The sequence below is a fragment of the Truncatella angustata genome (assembly GCF_020726525.1).
Source record: "Truncatella angustata strain MPI-SDFR-AT-0073 chromosome Unknown BKA67scaffold_5, whole genome shotgun sequence".
Lineage (NCBI taxonomy): Eukaryota > Fungi > Ascomycota > Sordariomycetes > Amphisphaeriales > Sporocadaceae > Truncatella > Truncatella angustata.
The window spans coordinates 697,269-717,957 of NW_025763385.1; the positions used below are offsets into that span (position 1 = coordinate 697,269).

The 20,689-nt window shown below is 48.8% G+C and overlaps 7 protein-coding genes and 1 non-coding gene across 8 annotated transcripts; 6 read left to right on the top strand and 2 right to left on the bottom strand.

Annotated features, from left to right (window-relative positions):
• Positions 1-2,710: 2,710 nt before the first annotated feature.
• BKA67DRAFT_298756 (camp-dependent protein kinase regulatory subunit) lies at positions 2,711-4,931 on the top strand. The gene is made up of 3 exons (XM_046096061.1): positions 2,711-2,848; positions 3,062-3,692; positions 3,744-4,931. Exons 2-3 carry the CDS (start codon positions 3,201-3,203, stop codon positions 4,437-4,439), a joined length of 1,188 nt encoding a protein of 395 aa, XP_045956976.1. The 5' UTR covers positions 2,711-2,848; positions 3,062-3,200; the 3' UTR covers positions 4,440-4,931.
• Positions 4,932-5,887: 956 nt separating this feature from the next.
• BKA67DRAFT_536426 (Pre-mRNA-splicing factor SPF27) lies at positions 5,888-6,564 on the bottom strand (the record flags this gene model as incomplete). Its single annotated transcript, XM_046100149.1, has 2 exons — positions 5,888-6,474; positions 6,528-6,564. The coding sequence occupies 2 exons, from the start codon at positions 6,562-6,564 to the stop codon at positions 5,888-5,890; spliced, it is 624 nt and encodes a 207-aa protein (XP_045956977.1).
• Positions 6,565-7,398: 834 nt separating this feature from the next.
• On the top strand, positions 7,399-9,805 carry BKA67DRAFT_518518 (neutral/alkaline non-lysosomal ceramidase; the record flags this gene model as incomplete). Its single annotated transcript, XM_046098014.1, has 3 exons — positions 7,399-9,089; positions 9,163-9,502; positions 9,566-9,805. The coding sequence occupies 3 exons, from the start codon at positions 7,399-7,401 to the stop codon at positions 9,803-9,805; spliced, it is 2,271 nt and encodes a 756-aa protein (XP_045956978.1).
• A 373-nt stretch (positions 9,806-10,178) lies between these two features.
• Positions 10,179-10,267, bottom strand: BKA67DRAFT_t113. The gene has a single exon. It is a non-coding gene; the product is annotated as a tRNA-Arg (tRNA).
• BKA67DRAFT_567290 (uncharacterized protein) lies at positions 10,216-10,554 on the top strand. Its single transcript, XM_046102969.1, has one exon. The coding sequence runs from the start codon at positions 10,328-10,330 to the stop codon at positions 10,493-10,495; it is 168 nt and encodes a 55-aa protein (XP_045956979.1). The 5' UTR covers positions 10,216-10,327; the 3' UTR covers positions 10,496-10,554.
• A 1,129-nt stretch (positions 10,555-11,683) lies between these two features.
• On the top strand, positions 11,684-14,454 carry BKA67DRAFT_567292 (uncharacterized protein). The gene is made up of 2 exons (XM_046102970.1): positions 11,684-11,705; positions 11,771-14,454. The coding sequence occupies exon 2, from the start codon at positions 12,131-12,133 to the stop codon at positions 14,102-14,104; it is 1,974 nt and encodes a 657-aa protein (XP_045956980.1). The 5' UTR covers positions 11,684-11,705; positions 11,771-12,130; the 3' UTR covers positions 14,105-14,454.
• BKA67DRAFT_519829 (ankyrin repeat-containing domain protein) lies at positions 14,177-15,235 on the top strand (the record flags this gene model as incomplete). The annotated part of the gene is made up of 1 exon (XM_046098134.1): positions 14,177-15,235. One exon carries the CDS (start codon positions 14,177-14,179, stop codon positions 15,233-15,235), a length of 1,059 nt encoding a protein of 352 aa, XP_045956981.1.
• An 851-nt stretch (positions 15,236-16,086) lies between these two features.
• Positions 16,087-17,845, top strand: BKA67DRAFT_536429 (prion-inhibition and propagation-domain-containing protein; the record flags this gene model as incomplete). The annotated part of the gene is made up of 7 exons (XM_046100150.1): positions 16,087-16,928; positions 17,149-17,209; positions 17,308-17,322; positions 17,358-17,381; positions 17,427-17,448; positions 17,625-17,669; positions 17,835-17,845. 7 exons carry the CDS (start codon positions 16,087-16,089, stop codon positions 17,843-17,845), a joined length of 1,020 nt encoding a protein of 339 aa, XP_045956982.1.
• Positions 17,846-20,689: the final 2,844 nt, after the last annotated feature.

Here is a 20,689-nt window from a genome sequence, read left to right on the forward strand (position 1 = left end):
CTGAAATAGCCTCCATATCTCAGGTAGCCTTTGCTGTCCTTCACTTAGGCATTGGGACGTAAAGTCCATATCTCATGCATCTTCTGTCCATTTAATCCATGTATCAATTTTCTGAAGAAATTGGCCCGAAAATAACCTGTAAATCTTCAAGTTGGGCATCTGCTATGGAGGGAATCTGAATCGCCCATGTTTACAATGTTAGCAGGGTGCTTAACCCCGTTGTTGTCTATGTTCGGCTCAGTCCTTATGCCAACATCAATGAAAGGGAGATCAGGTATAAAGAACTGGCATTGGAGCCTAGTACTACCAAAGGAGAGTCTGAAATAAATCCACGGGAACCATCAGGTCTGTGGTAAGCACCTATACCTCTCTGTGAATGAAACTTAATGAACGTTCCTCAGTATGGTCTGATACAAGTCCTTACCAACATGACCAACTTCAAAACTGGTTATAACTGCTACATATTTTCTGATATCCTCTTACATCAACTCAATGAGTCATTGTTGTTAAGATTGATGGTACAAGATCCAATTTTTTGCTTTTCAAAATAGAGTTCGTTGTGTATTGCCGAAATCAAGGTGTTTTATTTGTTTATTTATCTCGAATAGGCCTCTAGGAGTTCGCGGCGCCTTTATAAAGCCCTTGCATTCCAGCTATATATTTTGTACAATGCAAAAGTGCGAAATCTATACGCTTCTGTGATACTTGGTGCATGCCTACAAAGCCTCACTGTCCCTAAACGACCAATGAGGCGCCTGGACGTTAGGCAGACATGACTATCAGCAAGAGAGGAACCCAAATCACATGACAAGATATGCCAGGCATAGACTGATGTGCAGGATCCTCTGCATACATTCTTGTCAATCCAGCGTCTGCAGAACCGCTATATGTCGGGCGATTGGAGGGGTAGATATACACAGCTTGAGGTGATGCACCACCTTCGAATCTGATTCTTCTTTTCTTTTATCTCTCTAACGAAATTGATGCATTTATGGAGAGCGTTTGACCAACCTCTCATACTTGGGCAGGCACGTTGGTTTGATCTTGTTCTTATCCGTTGCCGAGAACGTAGGACCTCGTTAATTGCACGGCCTGACTTTGCGCACACGAGCACACGGGCAATGAAACAGTTACGTCGGCCCAGGACGATGCAGCATGCCAGAAGTGCAATCACCAAAGGCGCCCATTACATAGAGGAGCCAAGGAATAATTCCGGACTTCTAGGTGTGACGGTATTAGGAGGCATGGTTAGGAAAGTATATATCTACGAACCAATTTCAGCAAGAATCGACAATATTGTGAGATGCGTGTCGACAAGCCCAATCCGAGAAGTTTGGGGCACAGAGCTCAGGACGATTGGGGCTCATGCTCTATGACGCTAGCGGCGAGACAGGTCGCACTTGCAGGAGCTTGGGTCAAAGCTTGGGTGAAACAGCAAGTGATCTGCAGGTGCCTCTTCTGCCCGGCAGCCCCGACATGACGGACATCCAGTGCCAAGGGGCTATCGAATAATCACGGATTACCGGCAATGATGCCGAGTCAATAGTGTCGGAATCATCTGGGAATGAAATTGTTCAATATCCTTCAGTCTAGGGTCTTGTGGCACAAATACTGGTCTCTTTGTGTCACATCTCAAGGATGTGGTGTTCTGCATTGCCGTGGCGCTAAAGTTGGGAAAAAGACTTCGAAGAATTCCAGAAGGCGACCAGAAGGAAGCTTTGACCATTCAACTTGCTGGGGCCAGGCGCTTACCCCACCTTTTAGAGCATCCCCTACGGATTAGAGTCCTCTTGTTCTCCTCCAGCTGGGCTTTGGGTCGTCATTGTTGCCACAAAGGACGACAGCTAAAAGGTTGAGTACCAGTAGTAATAAAGTCGCGGAGACCTCATTCCTATCACGTATCTCCAGAGTTCTTCGAGAGTGATCATCATAGCCATTGTCCGTAAAGCTGCTATACATACCACAAGCTCAACTGTCACTAACAAGCAAAGCCCTACAGTACGATTTACCTGCAGTACCTGACATCCGAGGCGACCCTCTTTTCTTCTTCGCATCAAGGATCCTGATTCCGCCATCTCTTTGCCCCTACCTCCTACCCCTCGACAGGACCCCTCAGCGCTGCCTTCCCCTTTGTGTTTGTGCTGCTGCAGCCCGAACCATCTACTGTAGCACTAGACGAATCATCTCGCCAACGACTCCCCGCCAGCTTCAAGCATACCATACCGTAGCTGTTTCCAGCCTACAGCTTCCATCACCTCTCAAGGTCGCCCATATTTGACCATTTGCGGAGTAAGTGACGCACCTTTATCTCCAAAGACCCGGACTCAGACCCAGACCAGAAGACTGGGGTATCTGCCGGTGCCTTTTCTGCAGTTGCGAGTCACCCCAATGTCGTCGTGTTCATGATCTGGCAACTTGTTTTGGCATCTGTCTCTTGTCGACAAAACACCATCTCAAACCCTCTCACTGCCCATTCGTACGAGACGTTGTTTTGCTCTGCATTCATCTAGAAGTCTTCCTTCCGACTTTCCTTTATTCCCCGTGGTCCACTGTGATTGCTGCTCAGACGCATGCTGCAAGCATTCATTGACCCACCCATCGATTCACTTCTCAAAACTCAACTCCAATCTCACTTCCGCGAGGCAGCCTTGTCCCAAGCTCCTCTCACTCAATCATCGCCACCTAGCGCGACTTCCCGTCACATCGATTGGACTGTCCACAAGACCGCCGTTGCCGTTTGAGCTGGGGCAAAACGCGAAGAGACTAGCCACGATCCAATTTCTGGGTCATAAAACGAGTACCCGCCAACCGGGGGCCCCTATCATTATCCTTGCCCAGAACCCAATACGTCAGTAACGTCGATTATTATTTGAACCCTTTTCTGCCCTCTGCTATTATTTATGTTACGGACATTGTCCGCTGCTCGTCCTGTTTGCTCTGGTATCGAGGCTGCTCTCTTTTCTTCTCCTTCACCCAAGCTCCAGATCAAGCAACACTGCTTAGCCCTTCGTTTTTACCCTTTTTTAATCATGGCTCTTCCCAGTACTTACCAGGTTGAAAGACAGGCCTTAGAGACCCAGTTACGTGTTGAGAAGCCCATCGACATCCTCCAATTCTGTTCCAACTACTTCGCGCAACGACTCGCTGCTGAACGCATACTCCATACATCAAGGCCAGTATCCGTCTCCAAGCCTCGCAACATGTCAGCCTTCTCTAGCCCCTTCGCGGCCAACTCGAACCCATTTGGAGGTGATGGGAAGAAGAACGAGAGTTCTGGCGCAGGTCTTCTCAATGTAGTCGAGGAGGACGAAAACGACAATATTACTTCGCCGACTACCCCGTCGTTTGTTTTTTCAAATCCGTCGGCAAGCCCCTTCCACGGGCCCTTTGGAGGAGGCGATGGCCCGACAGATGGACCGCCTTCGTCGCTACGAAGCCCACCAAACGCGGACCTATATCCGCCCCAGTACAATTTTGGCCGACGTACCTCTGTCTCTGCCGAGTCCCTCAAGCCTACCGCCGATGCCAACGACAACTGGTCACCCCCATATATACCCAAGACACAAGACCAGGTGGACCGACTGAGGACGGCCATTGAAGGAAACTTCTTGTTCAGTCACCTAGACGACGAACAGAGTTCCCAGATTCTTGGCGCTCTGGCTGAGAAATCCATCCCCGCTAAGGATATCAAGGTATGTGCAACACTTGAGATCGTTCGAATTCCACGCTGACTACGGCCGAAGGTTATTACTCAAGGTGACTCAGGTGACTATTTCTATGTAGTAGAAAAGGGCACTTTTGATGTTTATATCCATGAAAATGGCGCCCCGGGGCCTGATGGGCTAGGCAAGCTGGTTTCCACAATCAAATCTGGTGGCTCATTTGGAGAGTTGGCCCTGATGTACAACGCACCTCGTGCCGCCACTGTCATCTCCGCGGAGCCTGGCTGTACTCTATGGGCTCTTGATCGTGTGACGTTCCGCCGCATCCTACTCGAGTCTACATTTGCACGCAGAAGGATGTACGAGAACTTCCTTGAAGAGGTGCCCCTCCTCCATACATTGACGCCATATGAACGCTCCAAGATTGCCGACGCCCTCGAGACGAAGAAGTTCCCGCCTGGACACACCATCATCAAGCAAGGTGACGCCGGTACAGCGTTCTTCCTGCTGGAGGATGGACAATGTGACGCGTATCTAGAGAAAGATGGTCAGCCACAGCAGCTTGTGAAGCACTACAACAAGGGCGATTTCTTCGGTGAGCTGGCATTGCTTAATGACGCGCCACGAGCTGCAAGCGTCGTGAGTGCTACCAATGTCAAGGTAGCAACCCTCGGCAAGAGCGCATTTGCAAGACTACTAGGACCTGTCGAAGGAATCATGAGGAGAACCGAGTACGTGAAGTCGGGCGTTGAGGATGTCGACCCCCTACACTCCTGAATTGGTCGGGAGGCAGAGGGACAGCGAGACAGGAGATACAGGGGACAGTGATATCCTTAAACCGAGCATGGAATGATGAGTACGGCGCCTACATATCATCGACTTTGAGATAAGTCTTGTTTTGGAGAGGAAGCTCAGCTTATGAGCTTGGTCAAGAATGGCGTTAAATGGACAACCTTCGTTTTTAAAGCACAAACCCACGTTGTGTAGATTCCCCCCTATTTGATATTATGGAAGTTGTGTTGAGAGAGTTGATGGCTGAGATGTCCAGATGTGTCGTTTGTGTCCAACTCCTTTCCGATCTATGTAGTGCCTCGTTCATCCTGATCGCCATGTTTCTTAGTGCTTATCCAAGGATAAAATGATAGGGAGCTCTATACTGTTAGTTAAATCCAGAAGTTTCTGCCCAGTCCCCGGCGTTAGAACAATAAAAGCCCTATTCGTTATGGCTTAGAGATAGATTAGGATTATTCATACACCCGTGGGCGACTCCTGGTTTTGTTTAAATTCCCAAGGGTGCCAGGTAGTTTCCTGAGACAACAACATTTTGGTTTCTGCTGTCTTGGCGTGAATCAATTCATTGCCTTTCTACCAGGGATTTGTTCTCAATTCTCCCTGGACTTCAGTATACAATAGCACGTCCGACTTGACGCAACCTTCTTCTACTATTGTGTCTCTTGCATAACTAAGTCTAGAATCGCAGATATTTACTTAGGAAAACACCCGGGTTGAGTATTTGAGTATGCGCATGGCATCACATGATTCCATAGATTGTTTCAACTACTGCCATCGTGTCGAAATCTTCATGGCCAAAGCAGCCAATTCTCTTAGAGCTCGTTTCCTTCCCCATGTGCAATGAGTTGAAATGCATTCTTTTTTCGATATAGACCAACGCTGTCCAGTCTCTGTTATGGGGTTATATAACATACTGTAAATGCTGATGATACTTTTCAAGGTTCTATTCCTCGCGTCCTTTATAAGCTCTATGTAAAATAAGAAAAAATTGACGCAGATCTGGGTGACATCTGCGTGGCCAATATAATTATATTGTCGTTTCCGATATCAGATGGGACATCTCGAACCAAAGTTGGGTCTATCAGAGATTCAAATGTGATACTCTCGAAACAGCGAAACGCCATTGCAGCGACAGGGGCAACAGCCTTGAAGTGCTGCCCCAAATGGCTCGGATTTCCATATTTTCTAAGCCATCTCCCAACTTTAGGGACCACAATTTCGCAGTGTGCAATCCGTGGGCTGTCGGAGGCACAAGAGGGTTCTTGTCAATAGGACCAAAAGTGCAGGTGCGGCCTTGACATAGGTTTGTTCACCTCATAATGTCCCCGCTCGAACTGCCACGAGGACTTACGCAGGTCGAGTCTGCTTTCCACGATAGACAGTCGTGTTCTTCATGGACGCCACGCTGCGTCAAAAACGTCCTTCTGGTCTGCTCACTCTCCGCCGCCTGCTCGTCTTCGTTCCAGCACCTGCTGTCTCAGCCCCTCTACAGCAATCTCCGTCTCCAGAACCCTGCCCACACCCCTCTTCCACGTCTCCTCGAGCCCCCTCATCTCCCCGCCAACCTCTTCTTGCACGCGCCGCCTGCCGTTGTTCACGATCTCGATCTGCCGCTTCGCCTCGGCCAGGTCCCGCTCCAGGGCTGCGAGCTCGGCTTCCGTCTGCCAGTTGCCCACGAGCCAGGCGTTCTTTCCGAAGCTGTCCAGGAGCGACAGGTGCGTGTGCCGCGACGTGAGGTACGTGTTGGTCGTGTAGGCCAGGGCGAGGGCGTTCTGGCGGTCCTCTAGCGACGCCGCGTCCGACAGCTCCTCCTGCTCCTCGTAGCGCTTGAGGTCTATGCCGCGGAGGGGTTGCTGGGCCGCCACGCGATCGAGCTCCTGGGCGATCAGGGGGGAGAAGTTGGGTTCCCGCAGCGGTGGTAGCAGGGAGTCCGACGGCGAGGCTTCGGAGCTGGACAGTTCGGCTGCGATGAGGGCTTCGGCTGCTGCGCGCTGGGCTGGCGTGGGCTCCGCGTCTATGTCTAGAGGGCAAATGTCAGTTGTAGTTACCCAGGATTTGGAGAGGATGACTTACAGGGCAGGGATTCGTGTACTGTTGTTAGAGCCGACATGTTGCTCATAAATGTGACTGGCAAAATACAGATGTGTTGCTGTGGACTGGTCTTGGATTGAGTGTACAGGGACGCTTTCGGGGTTGGCGAGGTATCGCGTTAGGCTGCCTGGTTTTGTCGATGAATTGTCACGATTGAATGCTCACGAACCGCGCCGTCGCAACGATGTCGAATTTCCCGAACTCTGGGCTTTATCGTTATCGGCCAAGCCTCAGCCGCCGGCAATGGGCTAAGCTGCTAATCAGCTACCCCTGCTAAAGCTTAAGGCTTAAGCTGCATGGGAGTGTGCCTGTTAGCGCCGAGAGACCCGAAAGTCGCAAGCATGAACGCCCTATGATGGACTTGTTTGGTGACATCAGTTGGAGGATGTGCCGAACGGGGTCGGGTGTTTGGCTATTCGTCTCACATGTCCGTGAAAACATATTGAAGGTACCAGGCACATGTTGCACTTACCTTCTGAAGCCTACCTACTCAACCAAGTATGAACTGGCTCGTGGAAATAACGAGCTGAGTTCTCGACATCTTTCGGACTCGTCTTGTCCGGACTGCTGCATACTGCAATATCGACACTAGTTTCCGAGCCTGCCGGTTGCTCACGCATACCATCCCATGTTATCTTTCCGGCCAGGCCACCACTGAATCTTGACTGAATGAAATACCTGAATAGATCAAACCCGATCAGATTTAGTCGCAGCAATGCGACACAATAAGCTCGCCGAGAAGGCTGGCCCTTCCCATTCAGTCAAGGACGCATTACGGGGAATATGGTATCAACGTCCGCAACGTTCGGGACAGGAAGCCATTCCTGAGCCAAAGCGGAGACCGCTGGCCTGGATGGTTGTGATCCTCTTAATTCCCGTTCTGGTTTTCGTCGCGCTCCTGCCTACAGGCCTGAACCACAAGTTAGGTCTCTGGACCACTGTCTTCGGTAATGCTGGAGGGGAGAACGGAGGAAGTCAAGGGGTTTTAGGGGCTCATGAGACTGCGGGTGATCGATATTTGCTCGGCGTTGGCAAAGCGGACATCACCGGACCGTGTGTAGAGATCAACCTCATGGGCTATGCAGATCCAAATCAGATTGGTACGGGGTTGCGACAACGGCTCTATTCTCGAGCATTTATTGTTGGCGACCCGGACAAGCCTTCAGATCGATTTATTTATCTAGTTCTTGACACTCAATCTGGCGACACTGCTGTGCGATATGGTATCTTATCCGGCTTACAGGAACTCGGCCATGATTATGTTGACTATGGTCACCACAACCTGGCCGTGACTGGCACACATTCGCACTCTGGCCCGGGGGCCTGGCTGAACTATCTTCTACCGCAAATAACAAGCAAAGGTTTCAACAAGCAGAGCTACCAAGCCATTGTTGACGGCGCCCTCCTGTCGATTCGCAGAGCCCACGAAAGCCTTGCGCCGGGACATTTGAGTGTTGGCACAACCAAAGTCTTTGGCGCCAATATCAATCGAAGCTTATACGCATACCTTAATAATTCAGAAAAGGAAAGAGCGCAGTATAACATTAGCAGCGAGGATGACGGCTCTGTAGAGAAGGACTTGACCTTGCTCAAGTTTACACGGGCTTCTGACAGCAAAAGTCTTGGCGTGCTTTCTTGGTTTCCTACACACGGTACATCCGTTCTTGGGAACAACACATTAATCTCAGGTGACAACAAGGGAGTGGCCGCATACCTGTTTGAGGAAAGTGTCAAAGATGATGAAAGTGCTGATGACAGTTTTGTCGCTGGCTTCTCGCAGGCCAGCGTTGGTGACACAAGCCCAAATGTTCTTGGTGCTTGGTGTGAAGACGGTACAGGACAAATGTGCAGCTTCGAGAACAGCACTTGCAGTGATGGGAGGTCCCAGAAATGTCACGCCCGAGGACCCTTCTTCCGGGCAGATGATGAGGGAACTTCCTCTTGCTATGAGATTGGAAAGCGACAGTTTGAGCCAGCTCGGATGTTATACGACCAGTCCAACAAATTGTCCCCAATCCGTGGTCGTTGGGTCAAAAGCTTCCATAAGTTTCACAACATGTCAAACTTTCGGTTCCAAACCACCGACGGAAGACAAGTACAGACTTGTCCAGCAGCCCTGGGTTACTCTTTCGCCGCCGGAACCTCTGATGGGCCGGGTGCTTTTGACTTCACGCAACATGATGGAGGTCCAAATACTACATCGCCTGTCTGGCAAGTCGTCGGCGGGCTACTCAAGGCACCTTCCGAGCAGCAGAAAGCTTGTCACGGAGCCAAGCCGATTTTACTGGATGTTGGGGAGGTGACTTCGCCATACCTTTGGACACCGAATGTTGTAGACGTACAGGTCTTCCGTGTTGGTCAACTAGTCATCATTGTCAGCGCTGGCGAAGCAACAACTATGGCTGGACGACGCTGGAAGAGTGCAGTCGGAAAGGAGATCACCGCTCTATTCGCAAACGAAGTTTCGTCCTCGCCACCAGTTGTGGTACTGGGCGGGCCTGCAAATAGCTATACACACTACATCACCACGGAAGAGGAGTATGAGTAAGTGGTCGTACTTTCTTCGGATAATCATGCATCGATCGCGCTCCATGACTATCGCTAATCACCAGTTCAGGATCCAGCGTTATGAAGGTGCCAGTACTTTGTATGGACCACATACCTTGGCGGCTTATATCAATGTGACACTTTCCCTCGTACCATATTTGAGTGCGACGTCAACGGGACTACCATCTCCCGGCCCAAGTCCTCCAGACAACAGTAATCGGAGCCTCAGTTTCGTTCCTGGTGTCGTTCACGACAGACCACCCTTGTTCAAGAAGTTTGGTGATGTTACCACCGATGTAGAACCGGTCGTTTATCGTGGCAGCTCCGTTTCAGCCGTGTTTGTTGGTGCGAACCCTCGCAATAACCTTAGGCTGGAGCGAAGCTACGCAGCAGTCGAGAAGCTCATCACTGTTCGAACCTCATCAGAGCCCACTTCAATACATTTGGAAGTGGGTCAGGAACTGACTCGCGAGGATCTGTCAACTGCGGAGAAACAATGGCAGCCAGTCCGGGATGACAGTGATTGGCATCTTGTGTTCCGCTGGCGCCGCACGAGCGAGCTCCTTGCCACCAGCGAGGTAACTATCACCTGGGAGACTGAGCAGTGGGCTGAGCCTGGCATTTACAGACTGCGGTATTACGGTGATGCAAAAAGCATATCTGGATCCCTCACGGAATTCGATGGCGTGACTGGGGAGTTTCAACTTATCTGAGAATGAAGGGCATACAGACACTGGGAACTCAACAATCTTGGCGGAAAGTCTGACACAAGAAGTGAGCTAGTAGGATTCTGAAGGGGTAAATTTGAATAGCAGGCAGCCTTTCTGGCCGAGTGTGTCAACATCAAGTTGTACATCGACGACACAAACTGTAAACAAAGTCACAAAGCGTCTGAGTATCCCGGTGAAACAATCATATATCAAAAACAATGGGTGGTCGACCAAGAATATTTGTATCATTCAGCATCAATCCCTCCCTGAGGTAGACTAGCGCAAGTAGTGTACCACCACCATTCATAAAGTAAAATGAGAAAACGCGCACGTTACAAAAAGACAGAGATCACCAGGATGACAAAAATATTTTCATCGACCGACGCAGGGCTCGAACCTGCAATCTTCAGAGTTTTTGATTTCAGTGAACCGAAATCTGACGCGATACCATTTCGCCAGCCGGCCTGTCGATGCTAATGCTTGATAAAAATTCTGTGCTTTAGCATGGACTATCTTTAATGCACTATGTCTAATGCACAAAGGTGGATCAGACAAGTCGAAGGAGATCCTGTGAAACCCGTAGTTCAAGTGCCAAGCAATTCAGCAAGTGGGTGCCGGCTGACTGCAGCTAGGTACATGACGCTAGGTATCTGTTATCGGGCCATGGGGGAAAGTGGGAATTGGGATTTGTAGAGATTGAGGTTATAGCAGGGGTATAGGGCAAATAGAGGTTGCAGGTGATATCATATTGGTAGTTATACAAAAAGCTATCCCAAGGGCCCATATATCGACAATATCTAGCAATTCTGACGATCATCGGCCTGCATGAGTTTTCATTTCCCTTTGCCGGCTTCTTTCTGATAGTTGTACGAGGTAGGTAGTCTAGCATAGCAGTATACATCACTCTAACTTCTAGATTACTCACAGCTCAGTGCAATGCCTAGATTGATCTGAAAGGCACACCGGAACGTGGTGAGAAGATAGGATGAAAGCTGTGGTAGTTCTCGGTACTGATACCTGTATAGTCCAGCGCTTCCCGATGGTGCTTGTCCGGCGTGCTCATTTGCTAGGTGTCACAAATGAGAGCCTGTGGAAACTCTAGTTGGCAGCCCAGCATCTTAAGTCTATACTGGTAGAAATGTCGTGGCTCAGGCTTCTGTTGCGGGGCCACACGACGTATTACCTTGAGAGTCATTTTATGCCTGTCTAAGACTTGAGTGATACTGGTGACAGATACATCCCCTTCAAGATTCTCGCTGATAAAGTCGACCATTTCACGCCGGTCCATATCAGACTCTTTTGCGAGCTAATGGCAGAGTGCCATTTGCATTACAGGGTCATCTTAGGGTCGGGGTCGTCGCTCCGTATCGCGCTGCATCGATCGTGCTTCTGCGGACTGCGCGAAGACTACAGCCAACTGCTTTGATTATTTCGTCATCTGTCGACCCTCAAAAGATCATGGAGGAGATATGATCTCGTGCTTATGCTGCAGTACTTTGGAAGTCGGGGAGCCATGCCGACGCTTTCACGACTTTGGGACATGTCGAAGAACAAAGTGCAGCAGAGTAACGGGGTGGGGACCCCACCAAATTGCTACTGTTAAGTTGATTATTATGTACCCTGAGTCATGGACACTCGAGGTGGAGCTAACGAAATGGCCCTGGTGGACAGGCCTAGTGGTCCGCCATTATTTCATACCTTCCAGAGCTACAGTACATAGCTGGCAAGCCTAAACGATCCGTAGCGAAGACCGAGCCAAACTCTGTTTTAACGACATTCGTTCGATAGTTCGATGCTATACGAAACTCGTCGCCTAGTTCAATGCTATGCGAGCAAAATAATTATTCAATCTAAACGCCAGCACTGCAGTTCCGTCTGGCACAGCAGCTATCATAGCATAATGCTGATCGGACAGTCAGGCATTGCATGGCAGCACGGGGTTGCCTATGGCAGCAATGTTAGGCTCACCAGGCTGGCGGATGCACTGTGAGGTGTCCTTGTCATGACCGAAATAGCGACCTAGTTGCACGTTTCCGAAGCAGTCCTCGCAGTGTGAAGAGAGTGGCCACGCTCCAGGCGCCAGCGGTAGTACCGGAAATCTCCACCATGCGACGATATAAATTGGCAGCCGAGAAGAACTGAGAAAGATACCGAAAGACGGGATCATGGCTGGCATGTGTAGAAGGTGTAGAGAGGTGGCTGAGCCACCTCTAATTGGTCTCCAAACGACATACAGCGTACCGTCGGGGAGACTTCCCCGCACCACAATGTGTCGAACAACAGAAGATCGATCAGCGGACAATCTTGACAAGGATTGCCGATGAGTATATGACAAATCGAACAATGAACTCCGCTGAAGTTATCAGAGCCGACGGCCATGCAAGGGTTCAGGTTGGGGACAGCTACTCGGTCATTCATAACTACCCATATTCGAACCGATACCTTGCCGATTCCCATCTCACCGAAACGGACAAAGCGAAAGTGCGCAACGAGTTTCTCCAACGACTCTTCACCTCACCGTACGAGAAACGCAAAAATAGGAACCCGGAGCGAGCAGATGGCACTTGTGAATGGTTCACCGCCCACCGTCTCTTCCAAAATTGGCGAGAAGAGACCTCGGCACTCCTTTGGGTCTCTGCAGACCCGGGTTGTGGCAAGTCCGTTCTGGCGAGATACCTGGTAGACGATCTTTTCCCTTCAAGTGCTACCAGAACAACATGTTATTTCTTTTTTAAGGACGACTTCGACGATCAGAGAACCTTGGAAGGCGCTCTTTGCTGTATCCTACACCAGCTCTTTACCCAAAAGCCCGTTCTGCTTTCGGACGAAATCCTCGAAAACTTCAGAGAAGAAGGAGAACAGCTTTTCACATCTTTCCCTAAGCTCTGGGACATACTCATGGGGGCGACTAGAAACCAAAATCATGGCGAAATAATCTGCATTATAGATGCCCTAGACGAATGCATGGACCAGACGCATCTTGCTAATGCTTTGACGCAGCATTATAGCAAAGGCAAGGGAATGTCCACACTGAAGTTACTCGTGACCAGCCGCCCGTACCTTCGCATTCAGCGACACTTCCAGAATCTTAAACAATCTCATCCTACCATCCACCTTAGTGGGGAGAGCCAAGAAGAGACAGACAAGATTGCGCAGGAAATCGCCATCACTATTAACCAACGTATAGAGGAACTATGCACAAGGCTCCAGCTTTCCGTACAAGAGAAAAATATATTGCAGGCAGAGCTTGCCACCGGCAATCACCGAACATACCTTTGGGTCCATCTTGTATTTCCTGTTGTCGAAGAAGCCGTCTTCCTCAACAACCGTGATTTGATTGCCAGCATCCGCAACTTGCCTCGCACAGTAGAGGAGGCATATGACAACATCCTTCGCAAGAGTCAGCACCCCGTCAAGGCCAGAAAGATCCTACACATTGTTGTTGCAACAGATAGACCGCTACATCTCACAGAGATGGCCGCAGTGCTTGCTTTCCAAGGAGATAGTCACCGATACCATAAAGACCTCGAGCGAGATCTCTTATCACCGGAACGGTTACTTATTATGATCCGAGAAGCCTGTGGGCTTTTTGTTGTTATCCAAGATTCCCGAGTCTTTCTTCTTCACCAGACAGCTAAAGAATTCCTGATTCAATCGTCACTCGGATCATCAGATGTTCGCTCCTTCTCCTTAGAATGGCGACACTCCCTGGACTTAAAGGAGTCCCACCGTTTGCTTTCAGAGATTTGTATTAGGTACCTGCTTCTCGCCGATTTCAAAAGACCAGTTGGGGCGAGAATCTCTCGGGAGTTGGAAGACAGGTATGATTTTGTCTTCCTAGATTATGCTGCATGCAGCTGGGCAGACCATTACCGACAAGCGCACTATACAAATGACATAGACCTGGAACGTCTGGCCTTGCAGCTTTGCGACACAAATTCCCCAGCTTGCTCACATTGGCTGAAAGTGTACGGGGAAAAGCGAATGCAAGAAACAGAATTTTCCCGTGAACTTCCCACTTCATTACTGATCGCGTCCCACTTTGGTTTGAACAACGTGGTCAATCGTATCCTCCAAGAGAGTAGAAAAAGTATCAATATGACAGGCACTTCTAACGAGCGAACCGCTTTGTCATGGGCTAGTGAGAAGGGGTACAGCTTGATAGTCCAGTCCCTCCTAGCTCGAGTGCCGAAGCGCCAGGCGATCTTAAGAGACAGGCCATCATCATTTCCTACCATCGTAAACCGGAAAGATAAACTCGGCAGATCACCTTTGTGGTATTCTGCAGCAAACGGACATTAAAGCATTGTTCAGTACCTACTCGAAAGAGGCGCAAAGGTTGATGCCAGAGATGTCAATGGCATAACGGCTTTAATGGGTGCCTCAGTTCGAGACCACGAAATTGTTATACAGCGGCTCCTAGACGACGGGGCCAAGGTCGATGCTATAGACAAGAATGGCATAACGGCTTTGATGTACGCCTCAGTTCGAGGCCACGACGATGTTATACAGCGGCTCCTAGACGGCGGGGCCAAGGTCGATGCTATAGACAACAATGGCATAACGGCTTTGATAAGGGCCTCAGTTCAAGGCCACGACGTTGTTATACAGCGGCTCCTAGACGGCGGGGCCAAGGTCGATGCTATAGACAACAATGGCATAACGGCTTTGATGTACGCCTCAGTTCAAGGCCACGACGTTGTTATACAGCGGCTCCTGGACGGCGGGGCCGAGGTCGATGCTATAGACGAGAATGGCATAACGGCTTTGATAAGGGCCTCAGCTCAAGGCCACGACGTTGTTATACAGCGGCTCCTAGACGGCGGGGCCAAGATCGATGCTATAGACAACAATGGCATGACGGCTTTGATGTACGCCTCAGTTCAAGGCCACGACGTTGTTATACAGCGGCTCCTGGACGGCGGGGCCAAGATCGATGCCGCAGATGTCGATGGCTGGACGGCTTTAATGCACGCCTCAGTTCAAGGCCACGACGTTGTTATACAGCGGCTTCTGGACGGCGGTGCCAACGTAAATGCTATAGACAACAATGGTATAACGGCTTTGATAAGGGCCTCAGTTCAAGGCCACGACGTTGTTATACAGCGGCTTCTGGACGGCGGTGCCAACGTAAATGCTATAGACAACAATGGTATAACGGCTTTGATAAGGGCCTCAGCTCAAGGTCACGACGTTGTTATACAGCGGCTCCTAGACGGCGGGGCCAAGGTCGATGCTATAGACAACAATGGTATAACGGCTTTGATGTACGCCTCAGTTCAAGGCCACGACGTTGTTATACAGCGGCTCCTAGACGGCGGGGCCAAGGTCGATGCTATAGACAACAATGGCATAACGGCTCTGATAAGGGCCTCAGTTTTTGGTCAGGACACTATAACAAAGCTGCTTCAAGACAAAGGTGCTAAAAGGTGATAATCAAATCTCTCACCGCTTCTCCTTCATTTATTTTTCCCCTTTGTCCTTAGGGGGTCCGAGGGGTGGCTGAAAATGTATTCTTTTTTTTTAAAGGCCTAAAGAGGTGTCTGCGGCTTTCTCAGATTATTCCAAATAACTAAGCCGCATTTTGCTGATGTAAACGCTGAAATTATCTAATCATCGTGTACTCTTTCTTTTTATAACTTTCTCCGATGTCGGATCAAGGACGGGACCCATGCGGAAGAGGTCCAGCAGCCATGCCGCTCGAGAGGGAGTACCTTCGGTGACTATATATATCACAAAACCGTGACTTAGCCATGAACGGGACGTCGGTCTTCGATCTGAGGCATAGCAGGTGAAGGTCATGTTGTGTCTTGGTCATTAAGCGCAGCCACGAGTTCATTAAAGGCTAGAGCCAATCTGTGACCCCGCGCCTTTGTGACGGCGCTATCTAGATTGGGAGGTGCTGCAACTTGACTAGGATTAGAGCATTGCGTTTCCCCCAGGGTTGACTCTACAACAACGCCCGTCAGCCCTTAGACGTTCAATGGGGGTTATTGAGACTTTCGTATGTTGTCGTTTCTCGTCACTGCATTGGTATTGTTATTGCTCAGAGTTACAGTTCGCGCAAAATGTGAAGCAGGCTTTAGGTTGGGCTGGGTTATTTATCTGCCCCCAAGATGAAGAAGGCTCGGAGTGAGCCAGTGAACCGGATGTACGCTTAGGGAACCGTTATAGTAAGACGTCTTCTTATGTCAGCCGCACCATCCCCTCAGCCAATCTGTTTTGCGAAGGCACATCTTCAGTCGGCACTAGAAATCCTCAATAACTCAACTCAAGATATCAACATGGCTGAAGTCTTCGGTACGGTAGCCAGCGCTTTAAGCGTGGCAGCCCTCTTTTACAATTGCGTCAATTGTTTCGAGTATATCCAACTAGGCCGCCATTTCGCTCGAGACTACGAACGATGCCAACTCAAGGTCGACGTTGCTCGAACCCGTTTAAGCCGATGGGGCCAGACCGTGGCTATCAACGATGATCCTCGATTTGACACCGTTGAGTCGGAAGATAGACATGTTCAACAGGCCAAAAGCATCTTGGTAGAGATCGCCGATCTTTTCGAGGACCTGCAGACCGCGTCAAGGCGGTATACAACGCGCGCGAAGCAAGAGGGCCTCGAGCACCTCCAAGTCCAGAACATGCAGCCAGTCCCCCAAAAACTGCACAACCGTCTCAAGGCAATTGTCAGTCGAAGACAAAAAGGAACTGGCCTTCTTCAAAAGGCCGCCTGGGCATTGTACGACGAGAAGAACTTTAGGAAAATGATAAATGAAATCACGGAGTTTACAAGTGCTTTGGAAAACTTATTTCCCGTGAAGGAAAGCGTTCGTCGCATGTTAGTAGAGATGGAGATCGAGGAGGTTAATGACGAGCCGAGCCTGACCACATTACAAGATGTTGCCACAAATTCGGATAGTGTTCTAAGTCAGGTTGCTACGGAGAGATTAGAAATATATCGAGGAAGGAATTATGTGAAGAATGTCCAAGGTGAAGAGAGCGCGCATGTGCGGGTTGGAAATGAATGGACTGAGGCAGCACTCAGTTGTAGCTTGGGTCTACCTGGTCAAACAAGCAACGAGGCAGGCTCCGTCATGATGAAAGGCACATCTGCAGTCCACATTGGGAACAGGTATGGAGGGCGTGGCATCTTTGACAGCTAGACTTCGAAGGGACTTTCTCTGGCTCACGCAGGTATCATTTGACTCTAGGGCGCCAAAAAGAGCGCGTCAAGAGCATTTGGGTTTGAGATATAGGATTTGGTCATTACTGAGCTATTTCCCAGTCTGGCGTCAAACTAGCTCCTGTTGGTTTAGACTATCGTCAATGCTAAGCTACCCAACCATATACAGCTCCACTTACCGATATACCGGGTTGATTGTGGACATGGAACAACGTTTCGATTATATATGTGTATGTATACGATCAAGTCCACTTATCACTTTTATAATGTGCCCCTATACGCTGATTTCTTACATTTGCCGTCTACAATCGACTTAATACATCGATAGGGAACGCGGTACAGGGTAAGCCGATTTAGTGCTCGTGATGTTTGTTATAGTCCGTATGCCAAATGTTTTTAAAGGTATGTATGAAAAACACCAATCTGCCAATAACTACACCATACAAGAGAATGTGCTTTGACGCACTTGGTGCGCACTGTCCATATGGCCCACTCCGTGACTGTTCTAACTAGAGAATTTCTGACACTAAATGGCCGACGCTGAACCTGGACCCTACAATACGATTACACTGTGCTTAGCTGCGAAGCTTTGGCATTGGGGGTTCTTGGGATGTCCCAATTTGACTATCTTATGACTTGCAACAGCAACAACATTTGCGCCAGATATATTGCCTGGTGCCGATTTGAATGGTAAAGTTGTTTTGATGATCGGGCAATACTATGCGTCGCACGTTTTCAGCTCAAGTTCCATGATTTCTTGTCCATCCTCCTTCTCTCACTGTACGGAATAGATGAGGCTATTCGCAAACTTCCATTCCAGCCCATTTGTTCCTTGCCTTGTATATATCAATGTAGATCGAAACTAGGTTTAAATTTCAAGTCTCTTGGTAAGCTTCCCGAGCTTTTCTTAATCTCAATCGTCGTTGATGATTTCATCCTATTGAAATAAAGGAGATCAACCTTCAGAAAACAATTGAGACGATTAATGTGTCATCCAATGGCACGTTTGCACACTCACAATCCATAACACTCCACATTTCGACCTTAACAAGCGTCCAGTGCCAACTTCGCTCTCAACGACTCCGGATACTTTTATAGGGGAGATTGGTGCTATCGGACTCCCTCAGAGGGCCTTCAAGCTCAATAACTATTCACCATTACTTCCCAGTCCTTTGGCAGGATCCGCAACCAGCCATAGGTCGCAACACTGCAATCGCATGAATTCCAAATCAAAATCCGGAATTGATAAGCGTGTTGTGGGCGAGCTGGTGCCAGAACTGGTTACACGTGACATGGATATCAGGGTGCCAATAGAATCAAATCTCAAACTACTACGTGAAGTTGAATCTGACAATAATTTTGAGTCCCCTCAATGGCAATACACAATCTCATTCGCATCGATGCTCTTGTGCTAAGCGCCTCTCAAGTTCCGTTCAGATTCGAATTTCCAGCATAGCTCGGGCATCTTGTAATCACACTACCTTGTCGAGACTGTGGGCGCAGTGTTCTCAGATACGGAACAAAAAACTATGAATGTCAAGGCATGAGCCTGAAATCCTCTTATAACTACTGGTATATCCTAGCCTCAAGATGCAACACCACGTTGCTGTCCTGCTTTGCGGGTTTTTACGGTGTGACAAGACTTGTTCTTCCCAGTAGGAGCAAGGGATATCTTGTGGAGCTTGAGTACATGCAAACCACTTGAGATACCGTCACTTGCTACTCTCAGTACTCAAGTGGACACCATATGCAGAATTCTTTGTGAGTGGAAGCATGATGAACAATTTCGAGAACCATATCTTGCCTTTCAGCGGCAACATAGCAGTCGAGACGACCGATTGTCAGCGGCCTCTTTGTCTGATAAATACGCAACAAGGCTTGAAGTATTGCGCAAACTGTTTGCTTTAGAGAATGTTGATATATTCCTGGTCAATTTCCAGAAAATAGCTTACACACCATGCGAGCCCCCGGCGACAAGGGGTGCCACTGGAATTCAATGGTTGTAAAATCGTCTACCAATAAACAACATTGGATTGAAGAGATTATCAATAATGATGTGGATAATTAAGAGGCTTTTGACGCTCGAAAACGAGCTTCTGGTGCACGAGATAACAGTCATTGCGTTCGGTGAGTTGGCCTTCGAGTTTAGTTGTGACCTAAGTGGTGAGGTTTCTCGGTCTCAAGCATAAGGCTCAGTTTAATCGCAGGCGTCCGTAACATTATGTGTTGTGCTAACTTATTTCTAAGCATCAGGACTTTGCAACTAATTACTTCGACGACACGGGACGTAAGCTGGCTTGTTCCGTCTCGATATGCTACTCACCTGTCAAAGGCAAGTGTTCTAGCACGTGTTCCAGATTGCATTGAGTGGACAAGAAAATTCTCTTCTCGCTTCAAGCAAATTCAACTACTACTCCGCCAAAGGAACGAGCTGTCGGCATATAGACCATCTCATCAGCATATAACGTTTCGCTACAAACTAGCTGCCAATTCGAGGGGACTCTAGCCTTAGGAGTATTAAGTACTACTCTGAGAAGCGGCTGCCCTTCGATTTCGCGATGCGTCACTGGTCTGTGTCTTCTAAAACATCTCTACCACAGTGTATCTTAAGGATAATTTTGGAACAAAAAATTTCTACATGGCCAACGAAGCTAATTTCTCTGCATTCAAGCTTATATAAGCCTTTAGTGGTGGCATCCAGAGGGCATTGAATCAAACATGTTACAGAATTGAAGATTCGATACGATAACATTCTGACTTCGACCTTTGATATGAAAATGTATTTAGAACGGCAGATGATGGGCCATCCACTACGGAGACGCACCGCGCCGTGTGCGAGGGAGATACTTGATAAGGAGTGGCCCTGCTCCTTCAAGTTAGACATACTCGCTGGATTCGCAGCTGGGAAGGTATTGATATCATACGCCTTGAAATTCCGTGACACCAATTTCCTTCCACAAGATTAAGTTATTGCAGCACGCAAACCCGCTTTCTGTGTCCATCGGCCATAAATCATCGGTGAGCATGTGCTCATCATTCCTAGACTATGCCGGCCGAACTCAGCCCAGAGGGCCTGCATGCCACCTAGGCGCTCTTGACTCTCTAGCTAATGACTCGGGCTTGGACAAACCTGATATAAATCAGCTCTGTGACTAAATAGTATCCTTTGCAGTCCGATCTTTGGGGTTCGAAGATTCACGAAAGGCAATTGGTATAATCAGTGTGTAATGATTAGGATAATGCTGTACCATGACTAATGGATCATAGATGAATGTCTTAAAGTCTGCCAATTTATGGGAAGATATCGTGGCATACTCTTTTGAACCTCTAGATATGCCGAACTTCTTGCAGATCGCATCGCGAAGCAGTGTATATAGGCAGATCTTGGCAGATTCGAGACTTTTAAATTTTCGCTTCTGAAACGACCAGCTTAAATTACTCTACTCATGTCGTTAACAAACCCCCCCCCCCCCCCCCCCCCCCCCCCCCCCAAAAAAAAAAACCTCCCCTAGCTTCTAATCATCATGCATTTAAGAAGATGGTGTATCAAGATTCAGTGCTGCGGTTTGAATACCGGAAAGTGAAGCCGGGGCACAATCTAACGCAGGACGAAGTCACTGAGCAGGAAAGGGTAAATAAATTCCGGAAAGCGACCTAGACGCTGCTCCTCATTGGCCATGATTGATGCGGGCTACACTAGGTGACGAATA